Source organism: Cajanus cajan, chromosome 6 (genome assembly GCF_000230855.2).
Source record: "Cajanus cajan strain Asha chromosome 6, NIPB_CcT2T_4, whole genome shotgun sequence".
NCBI classification, from domain to species: domain Eukaryota; kingdom Viridiplantae; phylum Streptophyta; class Magnoliopsida; order Fabales; family Fabaceae; genus Cajanus; species Cajanus cajan.
The window spans coordinates 60,683,380-60,695,810 of NC_138522.1; the positions used below are offsets into that span (position 1 = coordinate 60,683,380).

General features: G+C 26.9%; 2 protein-coding genes across 2 annotated transcripts; one reads left to right on the forward strand and one right to left on the reverse strand.

The window, feature by feature from the left end:
- Positions 1 to 1,561: 1,561 nt before the first annotated feature.
- On the reverse strand, positions 1,562 to 3,986 carry LOC109797987 (ammonium transporter 2 member 4-like). Its single transcript, XM_083059208.1, is given in 3 exon segments — positions 1,562 to 2,822; positions 3,096 to 3,801; positions 3,804 to 3,986. Coding segments are annotated over 3 exon segments (1,449 nt in total). The 3' UTR covers positions 1,562 to 2,262.
- A 5,750-nt stretch (positions 3,987 to 9,736) lies between these two features.
- Positions 9,737 to 10,821, forward strand: LOC109797652 (calmodulin). The gene is made up of 4 exons (XM_020357753.3): positions 9,737 to 9,935; positions 10,044 to 10,201; positions 10,388 to 10,468; positions 10,558 to 10,821. Exons 1-4 carry the CDS (start codon positions 9,860 to 9,862, stop codon positions 10,690 to 10,692), a joined length of 450 nt encoding a protein of 149 aa, XP_020213342.1. The 5' UTR covers positions 9,737 to 9,859; the 3' UTR covers positions 10,693 to 10,821.
- The last annotated feature ends 1,610 nt before the right edge of the window (positions 10,822 to 12,431 follow it).

The window sequence follows — 12,431 nt, forward strand, 5'->3', positions numbered from 1 at the left end:
TAACTAATTTTTCTCAACTATGTGTATGTAGTCCATTCCACTAGTAATATTTTGCTACGTGTATCAACAACTGAATGCTGATTGGATAAGACGCTCATAGTTAATATATTTTAATTAAAGCATCCTCTTTTAATTAAAGAATTGTGTTACTTGTCAATTTTGGAGTTCTTATTACTGAAACAACTCGTTACAAATATGCAAAATCCTAAACCATCTTAAATTTGCATCTGATTAAAAGAAAACATTGAATATGTATCGGCGATTAATTATCAAAATTATTCTCTTTCCCGTACAAAAAAAAAGGAATTTTAACGTAAGAATTAGTGGTATCAAATAAATTACAAAATTTAAAAGCAGTTTACTTTTTAAAGTAAGAAAAGTTTCGTGTTAGTAATTATGTTGACATTTAAAGCAGATATTTATTATGAATATTATTAAAATAAAACTTTAACTTCATTCAAAACTATATCTGTCTCATAAGAAGTGGTACATTAGAAAAAAATCAAAATAATTAATATGTTTATTTTTTAATACAATATTAATTACTCTATTTTATTTATACTTCTAATAATATTATATAATAGAATTTTTTTGTGTTTAATCATTTTTAATAATAAAAAATAATCATAAGATTAATTTTATAAAATTGTTGTTCTCTTTCATCTATTTATTAAAATTTTTTAATATGTAAAATAGTTTAAAATGACACTTATTATGAAACATGAAGAGTAAATAATATCAAAAGTACATAATTATATTTATTAGAATTGTTATTTTATATGTTCAATCCATTCAAATTGACCCTTCTGAAAAGTTGACGTGTTATCTGCAAATAAAAACTCTCGAATGAATTTTTTCAACTATAAAATCTTGACTAAAAAGTTCTTATCTAGATAATAAGTTCTCATTCGAGATTTTTTCAACTATAAAAATCTTGGCCAACAAGTTCACATATGATAAACCACCATGTTATTATCTAAGTAAAAATTCTTGGATGATTTTCCAGTATAAATTCTTGGTCGACAAATTCCCATTTGAGAAGCTCACAAGTTCTCGTTTGAGTAAAAACTTTTGGTTGGATTTTCCCTAACATATTGGTCAATAAGTTTTCATCCAAAAAAAAGCAACATGTTATCATCCGAGTAAAAACTTTTAGATGAATTTTTCAAGTATAAAATTTTGGCCAACAAGTTATCACCTAGGTAAAAACCTTCAAATGAATTTTCCTATTTATAAAATCTTGGTCATAAGTCCTCATCTAACCAACATGTTGTCATCCTATATTTTTTCAAGTATAAAATCTTGGTCGACAAATTCTTATCAAAAAAATCAACATGTTGTCATTTGACTAAAAATACTTGAATGAATTTATCAAGTATAAAATATTAGTTGACAAATTTTCTTCCATCCAATAAGTTTTAAGTTCTCATCTGTTTAAAATCTCTCAAATAGATTTTTTCAAGTAAATTTTGGTCATAAATTCTCATATGAGAAGTCGATGTATTATCATTCAAGTAAATGTTCAAATGAATTTTTCTAAATATAAAATATTTATTGAAAGTTCTTATAAGAGAACTTGATATGTTTTCACTTGAGTAAAAAATACTCTCCAATAAATTTTTGATTAAAATATTTGTAGATATGTTTGAAACAATTAAACCTCTTCTTCCATATACTCAAGCTTTGGGTGCTTATTTCACCAAAAAAAAATTTCATCGATTCTGTGTCTATTTGAAACTGCCTGGCTCCACCAAAATTTAACGTCTAAAATTCACATAAAAAGATAAGTTATATATATTAACTTATGATTTTTCATATCTTGAATCCAAACACGCTCTCATTCATCCTCAACTGAGGTAGTCTAGGGTATTTTCCACCAGTTATCGATATAAGAAATTATATTCTACACCAGCTCGTTGTTTGATGTGAAATGCCCCGTAAATTCGTATTACCGGTTGTACAAGTTATATTTTATCGCTGTAAAGAAAGAAAAAAAAGTTCATAGTTTTCAATAAATGTAACTAAAGACAAGTTGACTTGGTGAAAAGAAATGTAAGGAAAACACGCATAAGGCAAAGCATAAATTTTTCCTCTCCGTTTACCTAACCTCATTCATTGATATTAAACGCGAATTGAAACATGAATTTGGACGGCAGGAACATGGAAGCAGACATGAGTGGTCCTAGGACGGACATTTAAATTCCTTGGGTTACCGGGCGGAAAAAAATCACATTTCTTTTATTGACTAATTGAATTACCTCATTAAACCATTTGAAGCTGGTTAAATACCTTTGACTCGCCAACGAACGAAAAGTCATGAGTATCATAAATTTTATTGTGCTTCATGTTCTCCAATTTCGTAGGCTCACCAAACAAGGCGAAAGCCTCTTCTCCATGCACCGCCTTGTCACCCATTTGCAATGCATTGGTGTCAAGCCTGAGTGGTACAATGACACCCACAAGCAAGCAAATCAAGGTGGTGGTGACAAAGTTGAAGATAATGACGAAAACCATGGCCCCAACTTGGATGCCCATTTGTCTTAACCCCGCTTGCGTTTTTCCGTTTTGGAGGCCATAGGCCAGCCCAATGTATTTATCCCAATCGGGCACCATGTAGAAGAGACGGCACAGTTTAGGGACGGCGAAGAGGCCGGTCAGAACGCCGCCGAGAGCGCCGGCGACGGCGTGGGTGTGGAACACCGCCATGGGGTCGTCGATTTGCTTTAGGAAGGGCACTTTGTTATGGAGTACCATCATTGTGTACCATGGAACGCTTCCCGAGATCAAACCCATCAAGATCGCTGCCCACCCTTGCACAACCCCTATATTCACTTGACCACAACATGTTAAGACACATGCACATCCATTTTTTTTCTTTCTATTTATATATAAAATAAAGTGGTTTGTTTTCATTATTAATCAAAGAAATTAATGGAAGAAAGGGTTAAGTCTGCTATTAATATTTTATAACACCGATTGATCAAAGTTTGATTTTTTTGTTAAACGAGATAGATCTCAAGTAGAATTATCTGAAAAAAGATAAATGTGAAAAATTTATTATTTGAAAGCATGGAAAAGATGATTTGTAATTGTACCTGCGGCAGGTGTGATGCAAACGAGGCCAGTGATCATGCCCTGTACGGCGCCGAACACAGTGGGCTTACCAAAGTAGAAAGTGTCGAGTAGGAGCCAAACAATGATGCTAGCAGAAGCGCACACGTGTGTGTTAAGAACGGCGAGAGATGCGACCGTGTTGACCGCAAACGGTCCTCCACCGTTGAAGCCAGTCCAGCCCATCCAAAGCAGGCCTGCGCCCGCAAGCACCATAATCATGTTGTTTGAATTTGATGGAAACATTTCCCTCTCCTTCTCACATCGTGGGCCCACCCAATAAGCAGCAGTAAAACCCGCAACGCCAGCGGAGAGGTGAATAACGTATCCTCCAGAGAAGTCAATAAGCCCAAGCTTGGCCAACCACCCATGGGGGCACCAAATGCTGAAGGCAGTGACAGTGTATGAAAAAGTAAGCCAAAGCGGCACAAACAGCATCCACGCACGAATGTTCATCCTCCCTAGTAGCGCACCCGCTATGAGAATCAACGTAATCCCAGCAAACACGCCCTGAAAGAGCACCATAGTTGCGGTGGGGAAGAATCCCAGAAAAGCTTTCCCCAGAAGGAACTTGTCGTCCAACGCCACCCCGGGCTTCCCCAAGAAGAATACCATCTTGTCGCCGAATGACATGCGGAAAGCCCACGCCACCCAGCATAGGAGGACCGCCGCGAAGGAACTTGTCGTCCAACGCCACCCCTGAAGGCGGAGTTAATGGCCCATGTTTTCTTCACTAGGCTTCCGTACAGAATGACGAGGCCCGGAATGCTTTGGAGGCCCACCACTGTGGCTGCCATCAGCTGCCATGCATTGTCTCCTTTGTTCATCCATTCGGGGCTCGCTTCGTCTGTCAAAAGGCTCGGAGGAAGCTCCATGTGTTTTAATTACTGTTCATATTAAGCTGCATGGGCTTGCTCCACTATACTATATACAAAATTACGTCAATTTTCATTTCGATATATATGAGACATATTAACGTGACTCTAGGGGGCGGCTAGGAGAATGATTTTTCTTCATTCATTCATATTCATGGTATGTATGTCGCGGTATATAGAGTAGACTACGATCGAGATAATTAAATGACGTGAACTCTATTCAACTAGACGCCTTCCATTTGTTTTTGCTTAACAAAATCATGCTTATTTTTTGCTTTTTAAAATAAACTGTCCCCGTCGACTAGGATCACAACAATGTCATGAGTAAATTGAAAACACGTCAAATTAAGTGATTCATTTCTTCCTTCGTTGCATTATTGGGGTTGGGGTGTAACATAGATAGTATCGATTCATTCCTAACATATTTGCCAACCATTATCAACGTACGACAGGTTTGCAGGCAGGTCATTATATTTTTCTTCTTAAGTCTATAGTCTATACTGATCGATAATGACCGATTCCTACTAAACTCATAGGATTAACTCAACTAGATGTTACACCAGTCTGTACTTTTTTTTATCTCAATCATTTTTTACTGTTGTTATTAATTGAATTGATAAATTGTATTTTCTATATAAGCTCGAGAAAAAAATAATCGTATTTTTATCCTTTCAAAATATTCAATTACAATAATAATAACGACTCATTTTTAACATCAACAAATTTAATTTGAATAAAATCTAAAAAGTATCAGCTCAGTTTTATATGTAAATTATGAAGATTGAACTATAAAAAAAAGTCCAAACTCTTAGGGTCATCTCATTACCCATTTAAATTGAGTTGAGTCAAATTATAATTTTTTTTGTTCATTTTAGTTACCCATTTAAAACTTGGTTCAAAATGGTTGAACTTGTAAGTCAAGCTAAATTACATTTTTGTCTCTTTATTTTTGTTAATATACAATTTTAGTCATCTTGTTTTAAATAAAATAAAGGTATAGTCCCTTTAATCTTAAAAATATAAAATTTTAATTCTCTTGACAAATTAACATCAATTAATCGTTAAATCTTAGTATTTATTCATATTTAAGTGTTATAACATTTAATAATGTGACATTTGAAGATAAAACAAAATTAAAAACAAAATCATGCAAAAAAATATTTATTAATTAAACAAAAATTAATCATTTGTTAAAATAGATACAAATAAAAAAATTTGTTATTTTTAAAATATTTATTCTAATATATATCACATCAATGAATATCATGTCACTTAAGTGTTGACAGATTATTGGACAAGGTCAAAATTTAACAATTAATGAATATCAAATTGATGATAAGACCAAAACATTGTATTTTAAAAAATAGAAAAATTATATGTCTCTATTTTAAAATAAAAGAACAAAAATTATAAATTGAAAAAATATAAGACCAAAAGTGTAATTTTATCTTTACCCTTTTGAGTAATAAATACTATAATTTATTTGATTATACATTTATATCAATGCTTGAGTTTTATACTTATTAATTATGATAATCAGTCTTAATTTGATATTATTTATTATAATTTTTGTTTTTAATCATAATATCCTTTCAATTAAATCACACCCTTTAAGAAATTTAACTAATTTAGTCAAGAAAATTAAATTTGACAATAATTCAAATTATTTTTTCAAAGTTATCCTTAACATATCTTAAATTAACTTTCTCTCTCTTAATTAATTAATATTTAAAAGAAAAAATATTTATTGTATATTTATCTTCTCCACTCCTAAAATGAGAAAATTTTTACCTAATTAATTTTAAATATTTATTATCTCTTGTCTAAAATAATTATTAACTAAATAAACATATTTTTTAAAAAAATATTATTTCAATTAAAAAATGGTCTTACAAAAGGGGCAAATTTATATATATATAATTGTTACAGACAGTTTTTTTAGGCCCATTTTTTTTTAAAAGTAAACTAACCCGCTTAATATGGTGTAAAAAAGGACTTTAATCTATCAACCTGTGGACCGGACTGTATAGGGTTGGAAACCACTCTATAAAAAGATATGGAAAAAATAAATGAACTGCCAATTTTGACTTTTGCAATAATAAAACATTTTTTTTATAAATTAATCTGACTTTAAATTGCGGCATTAATTTTTATGTGAGACTTTATAAAAGACGTTTTAAAATTCAGGTGTTGAATAAAAATATAGAAAATAAAAATTATTTTTATAAACAGATTAGAAAGATAAAAAATGTGAAAAAAAATTAAATAAATGTGAATTAATATTTACCATTTTATAAATTAGTACATAAATATAAAAAAAAGGTACAAAAAAAATTAAAATCAATTAAATAATATTAAAGTACATAAATAATGAAAAATATTTAGTTCTTATTGTCTGTAAAGTATATTTTAAAGTTATAAAATTATAACAGTAAAATAAATATAAGAAAAATTTGTTTTAGTTCTAAATTGTAGTGTTAGGATAATAAATATATTTTCTTTATTTAATATTACTTATTGTATGTATTTATTAAGTATAATACGTATTTAATAATATTATGTTTTTTTTATAAAAAAATTATAATTTTATTTTTTATTAATTCCTCTAAAATCTGAAATATTTTGTTCCTAACATTTATTTTTAAGTTAATAAATAACATTTATTTTGAAAATTTAAAAAATATTAAGATATCACATTAATTATATCACATGAATTTTCTCGATTGATCTTTTATTGAATATATTAACGATTAACAAGTGACAAGCTAATGTCACATACCAGTAAAGACATAAAAGAAATAATATTAGTTTTTAACTATTAAATAGTTGGAAAATAATTGTATAGAAGAAAATATTAGTTTTAAATATTTAAAAAATGTTATTTTTACCATTAATTATCGAAAATCACAAAAACTTGTTAATATAATAACCACAATAACAAAAATAAAACAATCAATTTTATATATATTATTGAGGTTTATTTTTAAAATATAATTAAATTAAGTACATTATTGGTACTTTTTATACAATTAAATGTATTAATAACGATTGAACAACTAGTAACATATTTTTTAATACACATTTTTTAATATACTCTTCTTAACGTACTCGTTCTCATTGATCAAAATTTATTGAAAATTACAAAATAAAAAAAAATATTAATTAGAATATAATAAGTTTTATTAATTTATATTTTTTTTTAATGAATTTCAACTAAATAAAAATAATTTGTTTAAAAAAGTCTAGTGAAAGATTTTTCATAGGAGATTCTTATTTGAGATGAAGAAAGTAATATTATAATAATAAATATAAATAGTTAAATCGATGCAACATAAAGATTTAAAATATAGTATGTTATATAATTTTTAATAAAAATATGTTATAATATGTTTGTATAATTCAATAAAAAATGAATAATAGTCGATGTCTTGAATTATTGAAGTGCAGATGATTATATTTGTGAAAACTAGATTTTAAGTTTTAACCGATAATAATGCTACCCTATGAATGGTAAATTAACTATCAGCGATTAAGCATATTTGATTAACCATTCCGATTGGATGAATATGAATCAACTCGAATTAATACTCACCCTTACGTATTATTTGAAATATTTTGGTCGTAAATTTATTAAAAAATGCGAATCCCAAACTCAAATCTAAACATGTAAAGAAATTGAACAATCTTATTATCACGCCAATCTATAATTTAAAATATTTTTAACATAGCTAAATTTGATATATTTTTTAGCTAAATATTTTTATTAAATATTATTTTCATTTAAATTAACAAAATACTAATATTATAAATATAGATAATATAAACAAAAGTTTATTTTTTTTTAATTTATAATCTTATTATTTAATTTATTTTTATGAATTTGACTGAGATAGTTTTGGCAACAAAAATATGGAATGACATATTTCCGAAGAAGGTACTAGTGTATTGACGAGATGAAGTGACGTCCATTTGCGAATGAAGCAAAGTCAAAAACAAGTTGCCTTGGCGTTAGAGATGGGAAGTGCCAACCACCAAACCCGCCACTGTTTCAGGAAATTTCCGCACCAAAAACCGTACAACCTTTTTTCTTCCATTCTATTTCCGGCACTGTTATTTCATCATATATGATATACCCTAAAGCTGTTCGGAAATTGTATATTTTGACCGTTATTACCTCCATCACTTTCCATCATATTAGTCCATGCATGTAATAGTTAAATGTCGAATTTGTTTAAGCTATGTTTGAATGTACGAAAAAGTAGATTGAGAATATATATATATATATTAAATGTTTTAGTTATTTTTTAAAATATTTGTTTCTTCATAAATTTTAAAAAATTAATTTTTTAATACTACCCTTATTTGTTGTTATCATACTTAAGTAATTATATGAATTTATAATTATATTTTAACTTTTTGATAAAGATAAATTAAGTAATTTTATTAAAAGAATTTGCGTAACTAATATTATTCTTAACAAGTAGTACTATCTTTGTTCTTATTTATAAAGTTTAATTTAAAATATTTACTTATTTCTTTATAATATTTATTTTATATTATTTTTATGTATTAATTATATATATTTTAAATTAATTAGTAAGGAGAGAGACAAATATTAATTAAGAAAGATAAGCAATATAAAACATGAACTCTAATTAATTAAAAAATAAAAATAGTATTTAAAATGTAATTTTAAAAAAAATATAAAAATATGATAAATTTATTATTATTAATTACTTTTTTAATCTTAATAAATTAAATATTTTAATATTATATTTATGATCGGAGGAGGTAATATACATTAAAGATGTTTATATTTCCGTTCATAGGTTCTAGAAACAATATCTCCACAAAGATGGTATTAAAAGAGTCATAAAATATAAAATATTTAGGATTTGAATCTGAAATAGATGATATTTTAAAAAGAAATAATTGCTTTATATGTATTTAGACTCTCCATAAAAAATTAATTAGTCATTACTATCATTAACTTGATTAAAAATAATAATAAAATAACTCTTTGGTGGCTACTTTTCTTGTCGTGGGATATGGGATTAATTTTTTGTGGGGCTTAATTACTGGTCTTTTTTCCTCTTTCATTGTCAGTTCTGGTGTTTCCAAATGGTACAACTCAGATTTTTCTACTTCATTTTCATTATACCTTTTTTTACGCTATAAAATTATCTTTTGTTTTATATGTTTATTTATATAAAAAAAGTGAAAAGAAAGAAAATTAAAAAAAAAATAGAGAAGAAAAAAATGAATTGAAAGTACTGAGATAATTTTATAGGTTAATTTGGTTTTAAAAACAAGTTACTTTTTTCTTATTTAATTGAATGAAAAGTGATAATATATACATATATTTGTCAAACTCAATTGTACATATATGCAGAATGGTCGCTTTGACCAACTATAGAGTTCACATATTTGTACTTCTTCACTATCGAATTAGGCAAATTAGTTTGTACGAAAGAGAGTGTACTTGGGTTTGAAAAAATTAAAACAAAAAAACAAATTTTTTTTGTTTGCCAAAAATTTTAATTAAGCATACGTGCACAATTACATATATAACTGAATTATTATATTTATATAATCAATTTTTCTTTCATTGTGTTTTCATTCAAATTTTTTTATACTAATAATTATTTAATTATTGTTCATTTTCTTCTATATATATTATTTTATACATCCAAATAATAGAGCGTACTGTAGGGTTTATAATTTTGCAATACGTTATAATTGAAAGAGTGAATATATATAACATGAGTGCTGTCTTCCCTCTTTCCCCCTCCTGTCTCTGTGTAGCGTGCCATGAGCTGAAAGTTACTTAGTTAAAATCTTTTTATTTTATTATTATTATAGAAAAAGGGAGCATGAAGGAGACCTTGAGGGAAGAGCAAATTGGTGAGTTTTTGGAGGCCTTCTGTCTTTTTGACAAAGATGGAGATGGTATGTAATTAAAACCATAACATTTCAAATTATTTTTTCCTTTATTTTTCTCTTTCTGTTACCTCTATTGCCTGCTTGCTGAATTTGTCTCTTGATATTGGAGAAAAGGTTGCATAACCATCGAAGAATTAGGCACTGCAATCAGGTCACTAGACGAAAATCCAACGCTGGAAGAATTGCAAATCATGATGAACCAAGTGGATACCGACGGCAATGGAACCATAGAATTCGGGGAATTCATGAATCTCATGGCCACAAAAATGAAGGTGCATCAAAACAAATTAACTCAATTATTTTATGATGCAATTAATTAATTCATTTTGATCCAAGTGTTGACCGCGCGTGATTAAGATGCTTAGCTATGTAAATTAATGGATGGGTGCACGTGTGAAGAATTAATTTGATGTAATTATGATGAAGTTATATATTGTTTTTGTGTTTGTTGCGAAAAGGAAAGTGAAGCAGAAGAGGAATTGAAGGAAGCTTTCAGGGTGTTTGACAAAGATCAAGATGGTTACATATCGGCCAGCGAGGTTGAATTTTGTTAATTAATTGATCTGATGAGAATCATAATTAAATTTGTGTAATATTGAAGCATGCATGCATGTTTATGTGGGTGCAGTTGAGGTCAGTAATGAGAACTATTGGAGAGAAGGTAACAGAGGAAGAAGTGGAGCAGATGGTGAAAGAGGCTGATTTAGATGGCGACGGTCTCGTTGATTATCAAGAGTTTGTGAAGATGATGTTGGCTGTTTAATTAAATATACACAATTACATAATAATTTTAGTCTTTGTTTCGTTACTATTTCCTCAACCTACCTATATATGTACGACGGAAACAAATAACCATGCCTCCTTATTAATTATATATATATTATTCTCTATAGATTACCACTACAACAATATTCTAAAATTATATATCTATTTCATATTTCATTTCTTATTGCATACCTAATGACTAATGAGTGATCAAAGCACAACAGGTTTTTAGTGAAATTAATTAATTAATTAATTAATAAATAGAATTGACTAGAAGAAAATCTCTGACTCACATATATATACAACTCTCTAAAATCTACCTATATAAAAGTGTCACATTCGTAAGAACGCGATGCCTTAACTTTTTATTCAAGAAATAAGCTCATTTCAACTAACCAAACGCGTTTTCACATCTTGAATATAAATATTTCAAATATACATAATATATATAGGAACTTACTAACTTACACTCATTTATTTTTAGAAGGAGTAACTTAGAAGCCTACACACCTTGATGTATTTTAGTTTTTTTTTAATTTAAAATTTTAATTTTATTATTATCATTACTAAATAAATAAAATTGAATATTAAATATATATTTACTAATATTATATATATATATATATATATATATATTTGTAATATTGTTAATATTAAGAATATTGTATATATATATATACATATTAATTTATAATAATATATTGTATTTTTTTATATATTCTAATTATGTATGATTTATTTGATAGAAGTTAGATTCGTATTGATTTTTAACAGTTTTTTCTTTAATTTTACTTTCTAAATTTACAATTCATCTATTAATTTAAATTATAGCAAGTTATAACTATTAATATTTTACTAAAGAATATATATTTAATATTAATAATTAAATAAAATATAAATTATCATTATTGATAAGTTAATAATAATATTTAATATTTGTATATAAACTAAAATTTAAAAGATATAAATTAGTATATATTAATATATTTTTAAAGAAAAATAAATATATTATTTAAAATAAATTTAATTAAAAATATATAATACAGTCCTTTCAAAGACATCTGATAAAATTAAAAATCAATGTGTGAATATAAACTTTAGTAAATCAATCTCTATATATTGAACATGAATTTTTAAAGTTTTTTTTGGATGAAAAGATTTTTTATTAAGATTTTCTTAACTTCTTATGTAATTATATTTTTATTATCATAATTATTATGAATTAAAATTTAATATTTTAAAATAAATTATCAATAAATAAATAATATTATACTACAATATAAATTTTTATCATAAATAAAAATATTATTTATATATTACTTAAAAATATATAATTTACATATTTATAAATATCTATTTATTCAAATTTTAAATATAATTAATATATTTAAATATAATATTTATTTATATATAATTTATTATAAATTATAATTATATATAATAAATATTTATACACATATTAAAATATTAGTAAAATTTAGAAATCAGATACTCGATGCTGTGGAGATTGTTTTGAAAAGCGGCATCCAACGCTTATATTGGGCTTGGGCTTGGGCCTGTGCGTTCTGATTTCTCCAACTTTGAGTGTAGAATCGGATCCAATATATATTTTGTCGTCCAACAATCTGGTGAGGGCTTAGAGGCAAAGTACTTTTTGATGGCTGCTACGCTCATGCGCTTGTCTGTTTTCAATATCAAAATCAAATCACTCCAATAGGGTAAATTCCATGAATGTTT